The sequence below is a fragment of the Podarcis bocagei genome (assembly GCF_964188305.1).
Source record: "Podarcis bocagei genome assembly, chromosome: 1".
In the NCBI taxonomy this organism is placed as follows: Eukaryota; Metazoa; Chordata; class Lepidosauria; order Squamata; family Lacertidae; genus Podarcis; species Podarcis bocagei.
The window spans coordinates 76868477-76892198 of NC_138125.1; the positions used below are offsets into that span (position 1 = coordinate 76868477).

A 23722-nucleotide genomic window follows, 5' to 3' on the forward strand; every position below is an offset into this window, starting at 1 on the left:
TGGTGCTTACAAAACCCTCTTGTGCCACAGCAACACTTGCAAAGGCCCAGGGTTTTTCAGGTGCCATAGATCAGCTGATCAGTAGCGCTTGCAACCACTGCTTTCAGAATGCAGTGAATCTTTACCTGTCACAAACCTGGTGTCACATATGACACCAGGTGTAGGACAGGTGGGTGTGGCTTGGTTGAAATGGCCAAATTACAGGTTCTCAACTGCTGCCTTATTGTCACTGATAGGGTGCTATTTCTTTCCTCCTTGTGGCTGAAAGGCTAATAAATGGAAGCGATACTGAGATTTCACCAATGTTGGCATTCACAAGCAGCAGAACATGTGAGCTGACAGTTCATCTGTCTTTGCTATTACAAGTTCTGGGATCTCTGATGCTCCAAAACTGTATGTCTAAAAAATTGCCATGGCTACATCAAGTCGCATTTTCACTGGAATGATATTGCAGGTCATCAGCAGTAACACAGTAGTATAAGGCTCTCTGTGAAAGGAGAGGGGTTGACAAACATTGGTGCTGCCCAAAAGAACCCTCAGTAAAGTGGTAGTCCTCAATAACTTGTTCTGGTCCAGACAGTGAGCCTAAAAGATAGCTCTAAGTGGTGCTATTTTTCTAGAAAAAGAGGCGCTGGAGCTCACTATGACCTCCTCCACTGTTGTCTTATAATGACAATGGCATCCACCTGAGAGGTGCTGAAACTGAGTTCCAGTGAGCTATGGCTGAAAAAAAGCCCTGGCTCTAAGTGAGAAGCTTGCTCCCAGGAAGGCTGGAGGTGAAGTGAGGCCTTCTGAGTCCCTCTCAGACTCCACCCCAGAGGATACCCCATAGCAGGCCTTGCCCAGGTATCAGCATATTTGATTGCAAATGTTGCCAGCAGATGATGACTGGCTTAATATTTTAATGTGGCTTTTAATTCTGGTGGACAAGGTATATGAAGACAAGCAGACCTGCTGAGGTCCAGTAGTATGATTCATAGTTGCTGCAAAAGGTCATAAGTCCAAATTCAGCAACTTCCACTGAGGATCATAGGGTGACTATATCTTTCCACTGTGAAGGATAACTTTATCAACTGTGATTAATCATGAGATCTAAATAGAACCTCTGTGTTCAGAAGAAGGTTAGCTCTGAGTACTGGATGCGATGCTGAGGGTAGGGGAGGATACCAAGTCAACAGAACAACATCCATTTGAATCAGGGATCTAGTCTTCAGGATTCATTGAATTGGGACAATTCCCTGAAGCTCTGTGCCATTTCATCCATCCTTCCTTGTGCAGTTGTGAATGAGCAGGGTGCTCCACATACCACAGGGCCAGCATTTTGGCCATTCAAGTGAAACTCTGACCCAATTTACCAGCCTACACTCTGACTTCCAGTTAGGAATGGAGCATAAATTCAATTCAGTTCACATTTGAAGAACCTACCTAATCCACACTTTCTGAAACAGTACTTGGACTGAAACACAACCAGCCTTCAGAATTTGCAATGAATTTTGAAATGCAGTTCTCCAACCAAGCAAGTTAAGTACTTTGTACAGAAGTGCATATACCCGTATAAAGTATGCATAAAAATGAAAATATTGGTGAAAATAACACCCCAAACTGCATTATAGTAGGGGAAACCTCCTTGCAAAAATCTGTATATTAGGCAAAATTGCATATAAGAAGAGATTCACACCAACATTCTGATGAATTTCCATGAGGGTTTATTTAAAAAAAAGATACAGAAGTGGAATTATGGGGAACTGAACTTACATTTGGAAAAATGAGAAACTGATAGAACCTGAAAGTGAACGGTTTGACCATCCTGACTCTTAAAACTAATCTTAAAGTATATTTTCCTTACTCCCATATAGCCAGATTAAAGGGAAGCACCTTTTGCTGGTTTCCTCCTGTTCCTTTCTTGTTTGGCAGTGTTAAGATGCTTGCATGAACTGGAACCCCCACTGGAGCAGAGCCCTATGGAATATACAGCTTACACAGTGGAAGAATCAGCTGCAATAAAGCACCAGACGAGCATTTAGCCTACCAATTTTGGGGTGCAGCAAAAGTGCCCACGGTGGATTTGCAGAAGCTGGGTGCCTGTAATCTTTACAGCAATTAGATTTAATGGGATACAAGTGCTTCTTTCCTTCGCCTCTGCTCCCTCCTCCCCTTTTCTCCCTCAGGCTGGAGAGAGGGAGGTGGGCAGAGGGGGATCGGAAAGGGTCTTTGACGTCAGACTTGCCCTATAAAAGCCCAGGGAAGAGAAGGCAAAGCAAAGCTGAATGCTGAGCCAGTGCACCAGCAAGGATGCCAACCCCAAACTCTTCCAGTTCTTCGGCCAAAGGCTTCCGGCGGGCAGTGTCAGAGCTGGACTCCAAGCAAGCTGAGGCCATCATGGTAAGAAAAGATCCCCACCTCTAACTAGCCACAGGTGCTCATGCTGCTTTGCTGCGGCCAGCAAATGGACCGATGGCACATGATTTATAGAAGTTCCAGAATTCTAGAATTTCTAGAACAGCATTCTATTAAGGGGGAAGCCAGTGGCTAGACAAAATTCTCCATTCAAAAGGCTTTAGGAATTGTGCAAATAATTTGTATGCAGTTATCATACAGGTGCCAAAGGAAAAAAGAATGTAGAAATAAGATGCTAATGAAAAAGAATATAGTATAGCAATTATGCATCATAGACTGGAATGATGTTAAGAGTTATGCTCAGAGAAGAATGATGGCAAGGAGGGTTATCATCATTGAATTCTGAGTTGCTGTGCAGGGCTTTTGATTCCTTAGTGTTAAAGTGAGATGTTTGTTCTATTCCCATAAAATGAAAATCTTTGCCCCCCCCCCATACCATGCCTTGAACCAACAAGGCAGTGGGGACTCAGACCAATTTTCTAACTGCTACGCTGCAATATTGCAATCCTTTCATTTTTCTCACTATGGCTTGCAAAAATCATATCTGAGTTATATCAGGTTTTTGCATAGAGCAGATATGCAAAGGGAAATGACATAAAATCTCATGAAGAGTTTATGCACCTGAACTAGGTTGGATTGAACTCTGACAAATTCTGCTAGCCGAGTTGGGAGTATGTGATCCTTGGTTTTCATTGCCATCTTGTTTAGTTGATATGCTCCTGTCTGCTTCTTAGCTTCTGCATTTGACATAGATGTCACCGAGACATTATGTCAGCCTTTCCCAGCCAAGTGCCCTTTAGATATTTCAGACTACAACTCCTATCATTCCCAGCCAGCATGGCCAACAGTTAGGGATGATGGGAACTGTAATCCAAAACATTTGGAGAGCACCAGGTTGAGGAAGCCTGCTTTAGTATGGTTCACACATTAATTTATTATTTTATTTATTACATAAAACTCATATGCTGTTTGATTGTTAAAATAAACTCAAAGCAGTTTACATGTACATCCTTCCGCACATCAGTCCATGATTGACAAGTGTGAGTGACCATCACAGGTGGAATGCCAAAGGTGAACACACCATATACCAGGATAATTTGATTGGCAACTGACGGTGTGAACTGAGCCAATCACCAAGTGCCAGGAAACCAAATGGTGTGCCTGGGGGAGCCAGGTGGCGTTTGCAAGTTGCTTACCCTCCAATTTTACCACAGATTTCAAGGGGATGACAGACACACTAAGCAGTTTGAAAGTTAGAAGCTAAAGGCTAAATAACATGCGGTGTTAAATGTATGGTCCCATTTCATTGGTTAAACAGCAGCTAGGAGGATCAGGGCTAGGGTTATGGTGCAATGGGAAGAGAGCTTAACCTTTCTCCCTGTACTTCAGTCTCAGTGAAAATCCTACCCACCCACCCACCCACAAAATCCAGCTACATAGCAGTACATTTTATGTCAAGACTATGATGCAGGAAGAAAGGGTTAAAACCCACCACCCATCTGCAGCATGGTTCTGATCCTTCTTTCTGTTTAGAAAAAGTTCTCCTGCAAACCATTAGTTATTTGTACAATATTTTCATTGGCTTCTTAGAGGGTTTTGTTTTTTGTATTTTTGTATGTGGTACTACACAAGAAAGGTTTAGTTCTGCTGTCCAACCTCCAAGGAAACAAATGGGAATTTCGTAACTCTCATTTCTACAGACCTTGGGCAAAATAAATTCTCGGTGGATTCTGCACTTGGGCAAAGAGCTCCACACTGGCTTTCAAACAACATAGAAGTTTCTTCTGTGAAGAAAAGTGAATTCCCACTGTGGATAGCAATGTGTGATGATCTTATATATGTACACCCCACTGAAAATTCACTTCTTGGGAAGCCACAGCAAATTATGGTTGCCCACCACATGCATGTATAGCAATTCACACACATTTTGGATCATCACATTGTACAAATTTCAATGGGAATCAGGCAAAACTCTGATCTTGTGCACTGCTCCTACCATGCAGAAGAGCATTAAATCAAGCTTTTAGACACTTAGATAGAGCATTTTAAATTTAAGCACTCCAGGTTTTGTGGATAGCAACCTTTGTACCGAAGTAGATATATGAAAAGTACTTAAACTACCCCAAAAGTAAGGGATTAAAGACTGCATTTTCTCTCTCTTTGGGAATAGATATATTATTCTATTAATTTAGAAACAGACTATGATTTAGAAATGTAATGATGTACAATAACTTGCAAAGGTCTGTGGTTCCCAAATGGCTATTGCTTCTTCATGACCTATATCAAAGCATCATGTTGAAATAGTGGTCTTCAAACATTGTATTAAAAGCAAAACCCAAAGGGACCACTATGTTGCATCTCTTTTTTATTAAGCTCCTGTCTAATGTGGTTGCACTGGATTAATAAAAAGAAAGAAAGAAAGATATACCTTCATTTCTGATAGTTGGTATGGTATGAAAATAAACATTTTTGCAAGTTGGTTTGCATTAGTGATAATGGGCAGAGATCTGTCTTTAATGAAAATGCATCTTAACCTCAAAAACTCATGGAAGTATTAAGGATTCCAGCCACTGTACTTTATGTTCAGGAGAACAGATCAAGAGGCCTGGGGCACCACATTCAGCATTTACACCTGCGGTTCCTCAACTCTGATGCCAACAGACACCACAATAGGTGAAGTTTCCTTCACATGCTGACAGAACCTTGTTTCACAGGTTTGACATCTGTCTCCTGTATATCACAGGTGCTGAAAGGTGGATTAAGTGCAGGTGCACTTAGTAATGTAAATCTCCATTTTACAAATCTAAAGCCAAGTGTTTTCATCTTAAGTCTTTTGGAGAGCCAGTTTCTGATACCTTTACTTAGGGATGTTTGACCTGTCACACCGAGGAACTGAAATTTCCGTATACTTTAAACAGGTGCATAATTGATTTTGGTGAGCATACACTGTATCATTGCCTGGAATAGAGCCCATACATACATTTCCAGACCGGTAGCTAGGCTGATCCATTGCAGCAAAACCAACAAAGTGCCTTGATTTCTGCAGCTGCAGGTGCAATGTTGAGTACTAATCACAGACATGCGTTTATTTACTTTTTGCTTATTTTACGAGCCTGCAAACAATTAGATTTGCTTAAGAATGGGGAAGGAGGATCACCCTCCCTCCAAGAAGTAGTTGAAATAAGCTGCTGCTTATGGCTGTGAGCAAGAGAATAAATCTCTGGTTTTGAGCAAAAGAAGGATGCCCCAGACTTTACATCAACAGTTCAGAGCGAAGAGGAAATGAAAAAAAGAGGAAACCAGCATGTACCTTTAAATAAGCATTTATAGGTACATTCTAATGGAAGAATACCATGTGCCCTCCACATTATTATTATTTTTAGTGCAAGTCCATTGCCCCAGCCAGCATGACCAGTGGTCAGGAATGATGAGGGTTGCAGTATAAAACATCTGGAGGGCACCAGGTTGCCTATCCCTGAAATGAGACATATGTGCCATTGATTTATCAAGAAATCAGGAGTTTGGGCACGGGCGTGGGAAGGAAATCTGTGTGCAGTTTATGGCTTCCACTGTTTGAGAAAGCATCATGTTTCTATTCCTGACTGCTATTAATCTAAAATGTCCATGGGAACATGTGCTCTAGAAAGAATGTGGATTTTAGGCAGGCTGATGCTATGGTCCCATTACACCATTGGCTACTACGCCACAGCCCTATGGTGTTACAGTGGGGTAATAAGAAGAGGGTTCATGTGACTGCCTTCTCATGAATGCATGAGTGGGGATGGAGTTGTGCCATTGGCCACACTCTCTACAACCCAACATATGTGCTAGTCACATATGGCACCAGCCATGCACTTGGCATCATTGTGAAAGGTCTATACATGCATACAAATCTGTGTGAATAGAGCTGCTCCACCCAAGGGAGAATTCTAATGATTTCAGGATTCCCATTTTGCATAGAGGAGCCCAATGAGCATACATCTGTGTGCATAGTCTCTTCATATTGACAGCAAATACATGGCAGCAGTTCCCCCGATGCATGCATTGGCGTGCCTGGTGGGCAAGACCCCCTCGCGCATTCCTGAATACGTGAGAAGGGAGATGTGGACCAGGACTCTATTGCAAAAATTGGCGAAGTATGATATCTGAAGCACAATTGTGTTTTGATCTATGTATTAGTCCAGGAGGTGCAAATTTATTTGTTTAAAAATGCTGATCAAATGAAATGCCCCTTTACACCTCCCTATAGAGCCTATGTGCAACAACCTCTCTCCCACCAGTGTTTGAGTTTTGCTGTGCGTACTCAATGTGCTTGACAAGAATGCATTTGTGTACATCACACATAGAGTGCACCTCAAAGGATTTTTGTGTGTGTCTACAACACATGCTCATTTTGAACTGGTGATTGCACACAATCAATTAATTTATGCATTTTTAGCACATGGCATTGTTTTCTAACTATCCATTTCAAACAACTCCGATGTGGGTAAAGGGTTAATAATAAGGTTGCTGTCTTGCTCGCTGGCTTTGTGCACCTGGACTGTTTCTCACTTTGCATGTGCAGAGGCTCCTTAAAAGAAGAACTTCAGAAAGCTACAAAATCACGGAGAAAACAAGTTGAACTGTTTTAAAAATCTAGTTGGCAGTACTGAAACCTAGATCCAGCAAAAGTCACTAAGTTGTCTTTGTTTGTTTGTTTATGAGCTACCAAAATTGATCCTGCATCTGTTTTCCCATCCTAACCTAACATTTAACAATAAACGCTAAAGACAGCGAAGAGAACAAGGAGACAACATCATATTAGCAGCAGGTATTGTGGCTGAAGACAGACAATCATTGTTTGAGAGAGCTGAAGGTGGCCAAGTTGCTTTCGCTGCATGCACTCATCTCATTGTCATTGCTCTTCTCAAGTTTATAGGTTCCTTTTGTCTTTCTTTTTTAAATCATGCTTTCCCAACCAGAGGTGACAGTGGGATAAATGAAATAAGGGAGTGTGCAGGCAACTGCCTTACAAGCCCCTGTCGCTGGAGTGCCTGTCTTCAGCCGCATTCTTTCTTCCAAAGGACTCATCAATGGCAAACAAACAAAAAAGTCTCAACTTACCAAGCAAGGCCAGGACCTTTTCAGGTAGAGAAAAGACCAAAATGAGAAAGATTCCCTTTTCAAGCACAGCCTTCTGATTCACATCAGCGATCATCCTTTCCTCCACGAAGCAGCAAGTTTTAGGCTAGCTGTGATGTCAGTGGTGGCTGGTGGTGTTTGAGACTGAGGTTTTCTCTTAGCCTGCCTCGCTGAACAGCTGCATGCACCTTTAGAAAATGACCTGCATTGCAAGAAGAGCAGATTTATTCATCTCTTCCCCATCGCTTAGGGCAAATCCTCACAAGGCAGCTGCCAGTACAATGGATGATACACAGTAAAAACACACCACTAGATAAAAGCATATATGGGGTGGGGGGCAGCAATAAGGTCATTTTAAAAACTTGGCAGATTTTTTTAAAGCCCCCTTTGTTAGTCAAGCACATTTGCTGAAATGTAATGTGCTTGTTATTTATGAATGTTATAAATTGCTACATTTTTATACTTCCACGTAAACGTGTTTAGAATTCCAGTAAAAGGAAAAAAAGTGTGCCCATGGAGGTTATTTCTAAGAAAGATAGATTACCATAATTTCTAATTATTTAAATGTATTTAAGGCATTTGTTGTTACATTTCTGACGTACAGATTTCAACTCAGTTCAGTCCAGAAAACATTCTCTTCTGGTTTTCAGAAAGCCATTTCTGAGCTCAGGAGGAGAGGGGGTTGTGGGCTACCCCCCTCCCACACACGCGGGGGCTGGCCTTTTGCCCCTGCGAGAACTCGGGAATCCCCGGGTGTGCCTTTGACCCTGCCCGCCAATCGGCGGACTGGGGAGGCGTGGCCTAGCCTATTTAAGGCCAGGCACGCCCGGGGACCGCCCTCTTTCCCCTTTCCAGCTGAGCCTCCCTCAGGAGAGTATTCCAAATTCCAGGTGTCCTAGTAAAAAAGACCCTGTCTCTGATGCACATCTGACAACAGGGAAACCCAGAGCATGGCCTGTTTCTGAATACCAGTTGCTGGAAACCACAGGAGGGGAGAGTGATCTTGTGCTCAAACCTTGCTTGCTAAACTAGATGGGCCCTTGGCCTGGTTCAGCAGAGTCTTCTTACATTTTTCATGTTCAGTGCACAGCCACATTCTTACAGATGGTGGTGATTCTTCCGATTCTCTGGCCCTAAACCGGTTAAGGCTTTTGAGGTCAAAATCGACATCTTAGGAAAGAAATTGGCAACCACTGTCATTTGCAGACTCCACTTAACATCCTGGCAGCCACAGTTTGGATCCGTGGAAGTATTATGAGTTGTCTTCAAGGACAGCCCGGCATGTAGCACCTTCTGGTAATGTATCTAACAAGAGATAGTTTGCGTATCTGATACTGACTGGTCTAATTCAAGCCCACCCAGACTGGTAATGGCTTAGACAGACCTGAGGTTTTCCAAGTCTATTGCTACTGAGATGTGCTGGTTCTCTAACAAGCCCTCCTTGGTTTGCACTCAGCTGACTTTTAAATGTAGCAAGTGATGTAGGCCACTTTCCTTGGCTGTTGTGGAATGAAAGTGTCTGTTCCTTCCCCTTGTATTCTCCCTCAGTCCCCACAATTCATTGGCAGACGGCAGAGTCTCATTGAAGACGCCCGAAAGGAGAGAGAAGCTGCTGCAGCAGCTGCGGCTGCCGCCTCTGAGGCTGCTGAATCAACCGAAACCATTGTCTTTGAAGAGAAAGATGGCATGGCCATGCTGAACCTTTTGTTCACCCTCAAAGGAGCCAAGACTTCACTGCCATCCCGTGCGCTGAAAGTATTTGAGGTGAGCTGGGGAAGTTGCCTTTTTGGCTAAAGCAAAGGTGCACTTGTTTGGAGAAAAGGGACAGCCTGGTAGTTCATAAATTTCTAGATACCAGACATTAAGTGGAAGGTAGGGCTAGGTCTCAGTAGAATAAGTTATTGCACAGAGCCATATCCACTAGTACCTGGATACCGGTTTTCATGTAGGAATCAGGAGTATGTGCCTAGTCATGCAATGCAAAATGTAGACCTATTGGTATCAGAGTGTGTCACTTCAGTGAGGCAACTTTGGGAGGGGCCAGAAAGGTGCACCCTCATGTCTTACAGTTCTCATGGAAGAAATTTACTAGGTTGTGGCAATAAGAAACTCTTATGGAGGTCAAGCCTTTTCAAGTCCTAGACCCTGTTTTTAAGGTATCTGGCTACCATGCCTCTAATGGAAGCCCCTGCTTGGGCTAGGTGGAAGTCCCACAATTCTTGGTTTAAACTCCTGGTTGGACATGCTCAGTGGTTCTGGAATCCCTTGAGCTAACTGCTTTCTGCTACCTCGTCCAGCTCCAAACTCCTAGGCTGTGGATGGTGGATCTGTGGTCTTTCAGATGTTGTCGGACTTAAACTCCCATCACTCCTGACCATGCCGTGTGAGGATGATGGAAGTTGGACATCTGAGGGCCCACACGTTCTTCCTTTCTGACCTTGCTGTTTTCTTGTATGTATCTTTCCCTGTCAGTTAGGATGGGGTTTTCCTAGTACCCACTTGCTCTCCTGTTCAACCAACACTGAGTTTGCACACTTACATTCCCCCCAGTGTTGATCAAGTCAGAAACCACTTGCAATGTTGTGCAGACTGACGAAATTGCTTTCAACCTGGGAGAAGACGGATGACTGTTGATATGGCCAGATGTGGCCTAGAAGCTACTAGTTGGCTATCTTGGGTTTACACAGCTTGTTGTTCCACAGCAAATAATGAGATGGAGATTAAAATGAGGAGATGGTTTTATCAAATGGAACAGAAAATTAGATTATCAACAACTCTCAGACCCTTGTGTACCTTATATAAAAATCATTGGATGGAAATATGTTATGACTCCCGCTTGATGAAGAGCTTGAAAGGTTTCAATTTCTACTAACATCCTTAAGGTTCAGATCAGTGTGATATACAGGCAAGATGCAGTTCAAAGGCACAGCATGTGCTACACATGGCTAGACAAGTGAAGATATTAAACCAACAACGACATGCCACCTGCAACCCAATTATAAGGGGATGGCAGCTTAGCATGGCAAGTGAATCTGTTCCTTAAAATGGGCAAGCAACCTGGCACTTCTCCTGAGGGCTTAACATGACCCATCTATTCATGCCTGTGCTGGTATCTCCATGACCTAGGGCCTAGGCAATGCAGGGGGCATAACCGCCTCCCCAGAGTCAGAGCAACAACCTCCCCTGGAGAGGCAGGAGTGGACATGGTTTCTGACAACTTTGGAGGCTGAGCTGGTGGGACATTAGGCAAAGTGGGTGAACTGGAACCGGACACAATAAGTCTGAGGACAGAGATGGTGCTCATGCCTAGTGCCACTGAGACTGGCTGGGGGGAGATGAAATGGTGGGGGGAGAGGGACCTTTCCACTGGTACTGTCTCCAGTATCCTCTTTCTTGAGACCTCCCAATCTAGCCAGAGACTTCCCCAACCCATTGGATCCCTCCCTAGGCTCCTCTGTAGGCTACCCCTCTTCTCCATCTGGGCTTGGCCAGCACCCCACCCCCATGTAGGGCCCCTGATAGTGGGGAGAACTCAGGTTCTGTTTCCATCATTCCCATGCAAACTCAGAAATGCCACACCATAAGACAAGGTCCAATCTATCTAGATCGTTACCAAAGAATCCCCAACGTTTCCCAGCATGTGACTCCACAATTGAAATGTGTGCACATGCATTAGTGAGAAGCTTATTTTACAGTCAATTTAATAATATGAATAGCACCCACACACCCCAGGGAGAGAGACGGAGAGATCAGTTTGTGAAGTTGTGTGTGAACAAAGGACGGTGTTTGCTCCAAATGGCATTCACATCCTCCAGGGGAGATTTACATGAGTTGAGAAGCTCTCTTGGTTTATCATGACTACAAGAGCTTAAGAAAAGCAAACACCAATGCAGGCCAGACTTCCACTGTGAGAGATTCATTTCCCCGATCCCTCCGGCACTGCAGGTACAAGATATGAAAACAGACGGGTGTAATGACATTTGCCTCATGATGAAACAGGCTGTGGGGAGGCTGGTTTTCCTCTCCTGTTTTACATTACATACAACTCAAGCAAAGGTAATGCAATCAGATCTGTCAGATTAATGCTAAGGTATTGATTGTCATGGAGGGGCAACGTCCCAGGGATGCATTAGAAAACAAGCGGCTAAATTGAATTTGTCAGTGACATTGCCTTCTGTTCCCTTTTTGTCTATCTAGCTCTGACTGAGTAAAAAATTCAGCCTTTCCCCTCCTGAATCTCTAAGGGGGAACTGGTTTAATTCTTTAAGAAGTGAAAATTGTGCACCAGCTTTCAGCAAAGAAGGAAAAGATCTCAGATGTTATCAGTGACTTTATATTAAAGCCCACCAAGAGGAACCCTTAAAAATAATAATTCTGGATTGTGTGTGGTTCTGGTTGATAGTTTTTTGGAGTCTGCTTAAAAAAACAAAAAATATCTGGCAAGCCTGAAATCAGCCCCTCCCTGAATTAGGCAATAATGGATTGTGACATACATTGAATTGCGCTGGAGAATTGGTAAGTGGGGCAAATGATACTTAAGCCACACGCCATCTGCCACTTTCTCTCCACCCCCCCCCCATGTTGCTTACAAATCAGGGGAAATAGGTTCCATGGGGTTGTTTCAGTGGTGGATTTGGGACCTTTCCGACATGTTTCTCTGGGAAATTGCTCCAGTGCAGTGGTGTCTTGCAGAAAAGTGGTATCTAAGGATTGAAGACGTAAGATGGAGGAAGAATATCTTGTTCAAGCCATGATTTCACACTTCTTCGTGCATTTAATATTCAGCACCTTGGCCAGAGCATAGCACAGAAGCTGATCAAAACCTGCATGGAAAAATTGGCTTCTTTCTTGGAATTAATTACACAGGCTGCCATTTGCCTTGAAGATAGTCTGGTTCTAATGTTCTGTGGCTGTTCCATTGCTGTTTTAAGTTAATAAATTAATAATAGTATCTGTGTAATGCTATGTTGTCAAAGGCTATTCCCATGCTTTAGCTCAAAACTTACAGGAACCCTGTAAGCCAGGGGTCGCTAACCCCCAGATCAAGTACCGGTAATCTAAAAACAGGCATCTCCTGTCTAGATGAAAAGAGGCTAACTGGGGAAAAGAGCCTTCTGAACTTCTTTCTCTCACTTGAAAATAGCCTGTTTATTGAAGTTGTTGCTCCTTTTATAATGTAGTGCTGAAATGATTTTAAAAATGGTGTGTGGGAAGTCTCCTTGCTGTTTTATTTTAATATATTGTTTTTCCTTCCCTGTCTCTCTAAAGACATTTGAAGCCAAAATTCATCACCTAGAAACGAGACACAGTAAGAAACTGCGAGAGGGCTCTGTTGATCTGGAATACTTTGTGCGATGTGAACTCCACAGCTCTGATCTGAGCACCCTCATCAGTTCTCTCAAAAGGGTTTCAGAAGATGTTAGGAGCACAAAAGAAGACAAGTGTAAGGAACCTGTAAGCTTGGTTAACAAAGCACGACGGAAGGATTTTTTCATATATGACTGCTATGGAGATAATCTCTAGAAAGGAAAAATGTCAAGGGCACAACCTTTCTCCCTGCATGTGTTTTTAAGACTGGTATTAGAAATAACTGGTGTATGCACCTTTGAATGTTGCAAATCTGTTAGAGGCAAGATAAGGCAGCATCATGGTATATTTCTGACAATCTTACAGCACAAGTCTATGTGTGTTTACTCAAAAGTAAGTACCACCGTTTTCAGTGGTGCTTATTCCAAGGTATATGTATATACAGGATTGAAGCCTTAGTTTAATATAATAGACCAACCAACCAACCAACCAACCAACCAACCAACCAGCCCATCCATTCAGCCATCTGGCTATCCGAATAACAGATAATTACTTGAAATTCTGTGTAATAATTTGAATAGTTTAGCTACTATTAAAATAGTTTATCTGGGAAAGGAAGGAAATTACATATTGTATTTCCATTAGAAACCCCTTTTCTTATTCTTTCCTATAACTAGCTATTTTCTCTCTCACTTCCCTTCTCTTCCTCACCCTTTTGGATTTTAGTTCATTGGTTTCCAAGAAAAATCTCTGAGCTAGATAGATGCCACCATTTGGTCACCAAATTTGACCCTGATTTGGATCTGGATCACCCGGTGAGTGAATAACTCTTCTTCCCCAAATCCTCTTCCACATTTCCTCACTGCCTGAACTCACGTTAGCTGTCTCCTCGTGGGATAGCTTGGCTTGCTATGCTTCTGAATAGACTGAATAGAAATGCAAGCTGTCATTGCATTTCTAGCAAAACGACTGCAGGCTTGCAGGTACATCTCATGCTCACCAGTTTAAAGCTTTAATAAATTAATTTGCACCCAAGCTTCTCAAGAAGATGAGAAGAATACATTGAGTTGACTTGGAAGTGCCTATTCACTCTAAGTAGAAAACATGGGAGGTGCTTTTTTACTTGTTTAAACAAAGTAGCAACTGATGGTGAACGCATCCTTGCCTGTGAACAACCTGTAATAAAAATTGTCCATTGTCAATATAACAACTGTTCAGTGCAAAAATGTGAGGTAACATTCTTGCTCTGTTCTTTCCTCCAAGGGATTCTCTGATCAAGTATATCGGCAACGAAGGAAAATGATAGCAGAAATTGCCTTCCACTATAAGCAGTAAGACTTGCTGCCTTGCATAGCCTCACCTGCTGAGACTTCCATGCATACACTTATTTATCTCTTTGCTCTCCATGTTCTGCCCTTCCACACTCTTGGTTTTTCCCTTCCACTCTCCTGCTTCATGTTTTCAGTCCTTCTTGGCTGCCAGTTCCATAGAGCTTTTGCAGTCATCCCTGAAAGGTCCATTGCAACACAGATAAGCAACCCAAGAAGTGAATTGTTGAGCGCAACCATTTCAGTGATACATATGGTGTCTTCTTTGCCCCATGTTTGGGATGCTGCTGCAGAAACTATGCATTCTTAGCATTTGTTATGCATTCAGACTCAAATTAAATGATTGTAATGAGAGCCAAGAAAACCCAGGTTTCAGGGCTGGTTTCTCTTCTCAAAACCAAGAGGGATCCAGGATAGAATGGCAATTTAAATCTTCTTTTCTTATTGTATTTGCAAAAATTAAAATTAAAATTAAAATAATCAGCTGCCCATTATTTGTATTTGTGATTTAGAATTGAAATGTGTTTTCTACATTCATTTTATCTTTTTATACAACATACCACCTATATGAATGTTTTCCCCATGTGGTACGTAATGTGGCAACACCCAGGGCCACTCTGGAGACCTTTCACAAGGCAGAAGGCCACCACATTGTCCTTGGCCTAAATCTTCCTAATAACTTGGAGATGGCCAAAAAACAGACCCAGATGATCAGTGGTACAAAACAGCTGCTGGAAATGAGATGAGTTTACATTTGCATTTGAAATTATGATAAATTGAGGATGCTTTTGTAACAACCTTTACTTTCAAAAGGAGCCAGTATTTGAAATGGGGATCTTGGACAGGGAGGACATATGCTAGAGAGTGAAGGGAGCTTTATTTTGGTAAGGCTTTTCGACAAGTTTGTTATTTTTCTCATATTTATATTATATCTGAAATGACAGCAAAGGGGGGGGGGTTCTTTTTTTTTAGGTTAGCTGATTCCCTTGATGAATGTACACTTTCTCCTCAACAGTATGGCATAGCATACTTGTTTGAGCTTCCTGATTACAGTTATATTAATACCAGTATTTCCAGCATTACTTCCAAGTGGGGCAACAGCTACCCTTTTATTGTCATTATTTATCACCCTTCAACAATCAAGGTATTTTAGGTGTGCTACAGGGTACTGAATTACCTTGTGCATCCTTAAGTGCCCCTTATAATCTATGGGGCAAGCTAATCTGCATCATGTGTGTTGGTGTTAGTCTGCCTCAGTGTCCTACAACCCTACTGTTCCTTACTATTCTATCTATACTCATACCTAGAAGTCTTACGTTTCTCTGCAACAACAGGAGCTACTTGTTTTTAAAAGGAACTTTCAAATGTCACAAAGATTTAGTCTGCAGATTTCTTCTCCTCATAGATAGGGCCTGGTCTGCATTGTACATTTGCACCACCTTGTGTCTGGGCTGGGACTTTGTGTGTTAGCTTTGTGGTTTTAAATATTGTCTATCCTGTTCAAACCTTGCTTTGTCTCTTAGACATGCATTAGCTATATACTCCATCTCAGTTATAAGTGGGCAAAGGTTTAACTTAAACATTATTGGCCCCTAATATTTGTTGCCTTGTTATTTTGTATCCCTTCTCCTTGTTATTTTTCTTACTACTACCTATTATAGTGGCGACCCAATTCCTCGAGTGGAATACACAGCAGAAGAGATTACCACCTGGTGAGTATGAATGTACCTTTCCTAGCTTCTGCCAGACGCAGCACAAATCAGTAGACTCCCAGCTATATACCCCAAAATTTCCATTGGTTCTTTGGGTGGCAACGTTCACTCACAGTCACTCTCGGCTAGCAAAACTGGTATTTTACAGCTAAAATAGTTTTAACGGCTAGCTAACGGTGCAGGGAGGGGAGGTGGGTCAGGTAGATTCAACTTATCTTCAGAACAAGCTGTCTGCTGATGCTTTATTTAATAATAGGCACTTCAGGATGCATCCCTTCATCATGATCACTCACAAGATACTTCGGAAACATAAGAACTATTCTCAGAAACTTGTGGCTCTCTCAGTTCAATATCAGTAAGAGCCATATGGGAAAATTTCTGAGTTGTGTATTGGTTTGAGTTTTGCAGAGCACGGTCCCAAATCCAGATACTCTTCCAAATCCAGCCATCCTCTGTCATGATGGCTATATATTACCTACTACAGGATCGGAGGCAGCATGCCTCTGACTACGTTGCTGGGAATCACAAGTGTGGAGAGTTATATGTCCTCCCTTTTGTGCTTGTGGACTCCTCATTGGCCATGGTGGGAGAAGGATGGCAGACCAGATGTGCCTTTGGGCTGACCCAGCAGGGCTTTTCTTATGTTCTTATCGTTCTGAAGGAAGGAGGTGTACAGCACACTGAAGAGTCTCTATCCTACTCATGCCTGCAAAGAACATCTGGATGCCTTCCATTTATTGGAGAGATACAGTGGCTACAGTGAAAATAATATCCCTCAGCTGGAGGATGTCTCCCAGTTCCTAAAAGGTGAGGACTCAGATTAGTTTCGCTTCTGGAGTGAAAAGGCTTTGCTCTTTACAATGATGAAGAGGGTTGGGAAAACCCTTTTCAGCTGGAGCTGAAACCTCTCGCAACCTGCAAGCATTCTGAAAAGGTTTGTTCAAGTAAAGGCTATAAACATGAGCACTGCTCATTATCCAGGGGCAAAGGTTACAAAATGATGCAATACATGGCTGTTTAAAGCATAATATCACTTGCATTAATTCATACAAACCTGGGGCTATAACTCAGCAGTAGAGCATGTGTTTTGCACACAGAAGAAGTTCCACTCTGGCATGTCTATTTTAATTTTGGGGCAGAATTTGCAGGTAAGGTCACACTTTCTTGTTCAGAAGCCTAGGCCCAGAGCTCTTCCTCTATACCCTCCAGGCATTTTCCTTAGGCCACTGTTCTCTCTCCCTGGCATTTTTTCTTATATAGTAAGCTTAGATACATAAATTTGTTTCTGCTAGATGCTTGTCTGCAGCATTTTCTAAAAGTGTCTGTTCCAGAGAAGTACCACTTCATGGCTTGGTGGCCCTGCCTCAAGTAGATCCTGCTTCACCTCAGGCAAGCCCCAGATCCCCCCATGGCACCCTGCCTTGACTCAAGGCAAATCCCAAGTTCATAAAATAATTTTTAAAATGGATTGGGATCACTTATGAATACTGTCAATCAGTATATGCAGACCATCCCACACAAAAAGGACTTGAAAGTGGACTCAAAGGAATTCCGCATGACTATAAGTATTTTTTTAAAAAAGGAAAACTTCACCTTAATACTGTATGAAATACATGGGAATGTAATTATAAGCACAAATTTGCAAAACATTAAAAAGCGTAATGGAAGAGTCCTGTGCAAATAGAAATATAATTTTGGCCAGATTTCTAAAGTGAACAATTCCAACGAAAGCATATGCATGGCAGTTTCTGTGGTGACTGATATCTTAGATAACTTGATGTTGTTTTTATTATTTATTATTAAAAATAATATCCCACCCTGCGTCCGACTCAGGGTAGAAAGCATGCAAATGATAAACACCTAAAAACTTCTAAAAAATGATTCTAGTACCGATGCAGGCTGGGAAAGATCTCTACTTGATCTTCTAACCCAAGGTACCACTGTACACAATTGTTTATGAGCATTATTTAGTTTTTTTGAGTTCCTATACAGTCAGCGGTACAGCTCTATAAAATGTGGCTCAGATGCTACCCTCGGCTACAAAGACTGGTTTGAACTATTTCAGAGAGAACTGGGTTCCAGCTCCGACCTGTAGCTGGTCTCCTGTCTGCTCGGGACTTCCTAGCCAGCTTGGCCTTCAGGGTGTTTCAATGTACACAGTACATCCGCCATGCCTCTTCTCCCATGCACTCTCCAGAGCCGTGAGTACTAGCTCTTGAATTGCCTCAAATCTATCACCATACTGTATTCTTGGACTTGGATGTGTTCATGTCTGGCTTGCTGCTTCATACTTGGCTGTTAACTAAGTGTCTTTCTTCCAATGCCAGGGACTGCTGCCATGAGCTTCTGGGGCATGTACCAATGCTGGCAGACAAAACGTTTGCACAATTTTCCCAGGTGAGCAAGAGGTGAAATGCTTTGTGTTTTAAGCACAGCCGATGCTTGACTAGATAGTGCATGGTATTGATTTCAGAGGGGACATGAATAGCATTGCACTGTAAATTGAGCAAGGTGGGTGATCAACTAAAGCCATCCACGCCTATACATGAGATTATTCCTTTTGCTTCTAGGACATTGGACTTGCATCTTTGGGAGCAACGGATGAGGAGATTGAAAAACTTGCGACAGTAAGACCCTAATTCTGGATTTATTTATTTTAAAAACACTTTGCTTTCACTTTATCCAAATCTAGCTATATTTTCCTCAGTTATAAATGTATGAAATGCCCAGTGAAAGGAAAAGGTTCCATGTGGCCAGCTAATCTTCAATATGTATGGATTTAAAAGAATCATTACAGATTTGAATAACCAACTTCCTTTGGGATCCCGTTTTCATTTCCCAGCTTTACTGGTTCACAGTGGAGTTTGGCCTCTGCAAACAGAATGGAATCATCAAAGCCTATGGAGCTGGACTCCTCTCCTCTTACGGGGAGCTAATTGTAAGTGCTCACCTATTCCTCCTAGCTAAATTGAAGCACACGGCTGCCTCTTAGCTTGTGCTCTCCTGTTCCATTGATTAGTCTTTTGTCACAGTAAGTCACCTTAGGGGTTTTCCTGCAAGAAACTTTGGCATTTCCCTCCCTTCATTCAGCACTCTTTGTCGGATGAACCAGAGCTAAGGGACTTTGACCCTGATTCTACTGCTGTGCAGCCCTATCAAGATCAAGCCTACCAACCTGTCTATTTTGTATCAGAGAGCTTCAGTGATGCCAAAGCAAAACTCAGGTAAGATATACCGTACTTTTCCATCTATAAGATGCGCCCATATATATTTTGGGGGACTCAAATTTAAGAAAATGGGGGGAGATGATACTACTACTACTACTACTACTACTACTACTACTACTACTAATTTATTTATTTATTTATACCCTGCCCATCTGGCTGGGTTTCCCCAGCCACTCTCGGCTGCTTCCAACAAAATATTAAAATACATTAGTGCTTCATATTTTAAAAGCTTCCCTAAACAGGGCTGCCTTCAGATGTCTCCTAAAAGTCTGGTACTTGTTTTGAGATGGCCCAGAGTTGATGAGCTTTTTGGGGGAGGATTGCCCAAGGTTGTTGAGCTGTTTTTTTTTTGGGGGGGGGTATGCCCAGGATTGAAGAGCTTTTTTTTGGGGGGGGGGAATGCAGAAAATCACTAACCCAACTAACAAACGCTGACAATCGCTCCCATTGCCAAAAACAACATGCGCCTGCTCACTCACCAACAGCAGACACCAATAGCATGCCTGATTGTTGAAGTGGCAGCCAATCCAAAGCAACCCTTGACACAGCCACCAGTCACACACAAAATCACCGCTGATGAGCTCCTGCTCCCGGCTGCAACCAATCACCTGTCACCCCCACGCACTATCCGTGTATAAGACGAGCCCCATTTTTTCACACGATTTTTGAGTAAAAACCCCCTCGTCTTATACACAGAAAAGTATGGTAGTTGGGTAGATCAGCAGGGCAATGGGGATCCATATGTGGTAGCCATACCTATATTCTACTGTTCTTGCTATTTATGATACATTTCTTCTTATTCCAATATATGAACATTTTCTCTCACTCACTCACGCACTCACTCACTCACACACACTTCTGGAAAAGCATTAAAACTAAGATTTTGCTGTGGATTGTTAAAAGGAAGTACAGATAAGTTACAGTGCAATCTCAGCATAGGTTTGGTGCATATATTCGGGGGGTACGTGCATTAAAAAATACATCATATTAGGGAAAATTGCATATAAAAATTAGGAGAAATTTGCTGGTGGCTTTTAAAAAGTTGGCAAATTGCTGCAGATTGGAGGGGGAAAAAATAAGAATGGGAAAATGAAAAATTTAGATACCTATTGCAGTCCCCAACTGCAATATGTCAAAACAGGAAGAAAACACAACACTTCCAGGGAACTGATAACTCATTAGGGCACCATAGCATTTAACCAGAGTTTGGAGGAAAGTAGCTCACAGAAAAAGGTGAGCACACTCTATGAAGGGCAGGGAAGCCACTTGACAATATCAGCAGGGAAATGAGGGTGCAGGAAAAGTTGAGCACCCTTCCTGCTACTTCTCCGTTTTCAATTGCCCCCTCTAGGAATCATTTCTCTCTTCAAAAAGGACTATTGGGGCACACTTACACACATTTTACTGCAATGATATTTCATTTTTGGTTGGGTTCTACAGCTAACTCTCACAATCTGACTCTTCCTAAGAGGATATTTACAACTAGAATACATGAAGAAAATCTGTTCAGAGGTCAAAGGCTCTAATATAGCAAGAGCCAAAAATATGGGGAAAGGTGGGCATTTTCTTTTACTCCCCCCCACAGCTGAATGTCATTGAAAACACCACTAGAGGGTGTTCTAACACAAGCAATAGCAAAATCTTACAGCAAAACCTCAAATTCCTTTGTTGCAGCATGAGCTGTCTTGAGCTTGACCATACTTCATCGAATAAATCACATTCCTTCATGCACAAGGCATAAATGTCCATAATACTCAGATGTATGCTCTTGGTACCTACCTCCAGTGGCTATTCTACTTTGCATTCTATTAACATACTTATTATTATTTGTTACATTTCTATCCCATTGTTTCCTTCACCATAGAACTCAAAAGAGTGAGATTCCTGGGTAGCCAAGGTCTGGTCAGACTCAGACCTGCTTAGCAAGTCTTCTGAAGAAGTTACCTTTAGACCATGCTCCAGGAATTACTTTGCTACAGTCCCCTGTAATGAATTAGCACAGGATAAACCAGCCTTTGGCATCCTAGTGCCCTGCAGATGTTTTGGAGTGCAACACTCATTATTGACCTTCTGCTTTTCATACAGATGGTCCCAGGTTGAATCCTGGACATCACTAGACAGGACTGGGAAGGATTCCTGCCTGAAATTCTGGAGAACTGCCTCCAATCAGCAGTGACAATATTGTGAGCCAGGTGGACCAATGGTCTGATACGGCCACAACAACTTCCTACATTCCTAGACATTGTTTGAAATGTTGAGTATATCAGGGATGGAGAACCTGCAGCCCTAGAATGGCATATCACTCAACCGTCCCAATAAAACCAGGACATGCTGCTTTTTTTGCACGAGAACATGGCGGTCATTTTGGGCACCATGATCTGTCCCCCCTAAAAGAACTTTTTCACAGCTGTGATCTTGCGTGGCACCCCAAAATGCACACGTGAGAGCACGCCACCCCCCAAATCACTTTTTTTCAGGGCCACGATCTCACACGGGTTACATGACTCACAGGAAAGTATTGCCCTGGAAGACAGTGTCCCAGATTTTTGCCTTGACATGTTGGAAGTTGTGTGATGGTCATTGGAGTTCAGTGACATCTGGAGGGCCAGGAGGTTCTCCATTTCTGCAGCATGTCTTCCTTTGCCCTCTCTGTCCTTGAGTTCTAGCCTATTGAGGCCAGCCTCCTTTCATCTCTGCACTCTCTCTTGCAGGGCCTATGCAGCGCACATCAAGCGTCCCTTTTCTGTCAAGTATGACCCATACACATACAGCATTGAGCTTCTGGACAACCCGCAGAAGATCCGCCACTCCCTGGAGATTGTGCGCGATGAGCTTCACTCATTAATCGACGCGCTCAATGTTATCAGCTAACACATGCGTTTATTTGACCCTTTCCCTCCTTCATGCCAATGCCTGTTCCCTCAGCTGCCAAACTGGCTTCCTGCAGTGACTACCTGCCACTGCATCATTTGGGCCGCCACGGTTTCTTTTAGGGTTTGTGTTGCTATCCATTGCCAGAGTAACGACAATGGTTTGTGTTTGTTGCCCATATGCTGGACGAGAGAGGCATACTTATTATTTAATGGCAAGCTAGATTGAAGAAAAATAAAAGGAAATGGAATGTATCAATATATTGTATCAAACTAATCAGACTCGAAGCAGGCCCACTGGGGGAAAAAATGAATAACTTAAGCCCAATGATTTCAGAGTGGGCCTATTTTGAGGATGACTTAGATGGATGCAAGCCAAACAGGACTTACTTCCTGATAAAAGTGCTTAGCGTGGCCTTTTAATTTTGCTAGAGAAGAATAAAAATATAATACGAAGGAAGCAAAAACAAGAAGAGGAGAGGTATTGCTTTAATGGAATACCTACTCAAATAGAATTATTGGGTCACTGGAGAAGGCTTTCACTGAAACATGTCTAGCAATTTACTAGTTGCTAAAGTTCCCTACATTTCTTAGTACAAATCTGAGGCCTCTTCCCCCTGGCCGAACTTACACTTCTGTTGCATACCCAGTGACTTCAGAGAAAAACATTCCTTTATAGACTCGCCATTATGCCAAGAAGCCTTCTAACCACATTTTTAAGTGAATTCAGAGTCCAGACAGGTAGAAACCTCAACATGCTGACCCAAAATCCAATTCTGATGATAGGATGAGCTCTTAAAATTTCAGTACGATGACTCAAAAGAAGATCCAGAGCGAGACCACTATCTGATTGGAACAACCTTCTCACTGATCCTAATCCCTCAGTCTGGGAAAAATTCCTTCAGGATGAAACAAACCTTTGACTGGCTGCAATGCTCTGTACTCCAAATAGAGGCAAATCCTCTGGAACTCAGCATAGCCTATTGCCATGCAAGTGTGTGCCTTCTTAGTCCAAAATGGAATCCCACACCTAGCAGCAAATGCTACCATCTCCTAGGGATGGTATTAGTCCTGGTCAAGGTAGCAGGAAACAGGTAATGGAGACCCTCCATTTTGAATGCTCTGATCTATTTCTGTGGAGCACTCCTTAGCAAGGTGATAGATATGTCTCTCATTTCTGGTCATGGGGAATTGATAGATGTATCAAATAGCCTCCTTCCTTCTCTGGGCTTTGTAGGGAAATGTTCTTTCTTTGTCAGGATAGAAAGGAGTATCCTTCGTAGAAAAGCACCATGAAATTATTGCCAAAGTGGAAGAACATCTGGAGAGCATCAGCTACAATGGAAACATAGGTAGATGATATCGCAAGGACACAATACTCAAATGTATTGCTACTAGCTCTGCAGCCGGTGTAAGGTCTAATAGTTGCCATACATTGTTCCTACATTCAGGCACAATGCTGAAAATGTTTGAATCAAAACAGCCTGGAGAGATGGAGAGAGAATCAGGTCACTGGGTCAAACGCTTCACGTTTGAGAATGAGACTCAAGAGAAGAAACACACGAAACCTCCCTTTTCTGTCTGGCTTTGGTTTGCTCATGGTATTTGTGTGCACTAAAGCCTCAAGGAATGGATCTCACTGCTATTGCTCCTGCTGTGTGGGTGGATCTGTCTGTCTTGCTGCATAATGAAGATATTTATTTCTCAGTTTTGAGTCATGCTGCTGCTGAGAGGCTAGGTTTATTCATAATAAAGTTATA

At 42.6% G+C, this 23722-nt stretch overlaps 1 protein-coding gene across 1 annotated transcript; it reads left to right on the top strand.

Moving 5' to 3' along the window:
* Positions 1-2206: 2206 nt before the first annotated feature.
* Positions 2207-23722, top strand: TH (tyrosine hydroxylase). The gene is made up of 13 exons (XM_081213444.1): positions 2207-2382; positions 9067-9282; positions 12787-12961; positions 13552-13640; positions 14089-14156; positions 15815-15865; positions 16527-16672; positions 17931-18066; positions 18193-18262; positions 18436-18492; positions 18708-18803; positions 18956-19089; positions 21804-23722. Exons 1-13 carry the CDS (start codon positions 2293-2295, stop codon positions 21961-21963), a joined length of 1488 nt encoding a protein of 495 aa, XP_081069570.1. The 5' UTR covers positions 2207-2292; the 3' UTR covers positions 21964-23722.

Excerpts from the sequence above, each read along its gene's own strand:
- TH (XM_081213444.1), top strand. The coding sequence starts at position 2,293 with ATGCCAACCCCAAACTCTTCCAGTTCTTCGGCCAAAGGCTTCCGGCGG. Across the intron at positions 13,641-14,088 it reads ATTTGGATCTGGATCACCCG|GGATTCTCTGATCAAGTATA; the intron begins GTGAGTGAATAA and ends CTTTCCTCCAAG. Across the intron at positions 18,067-18,192 it reads CCCATGCACTCTCCAGAGCC|GGACTGCTGCCATGAGCTTC; the intron begins GTGAGTACTAGC and ends TTCCAATGCCAG.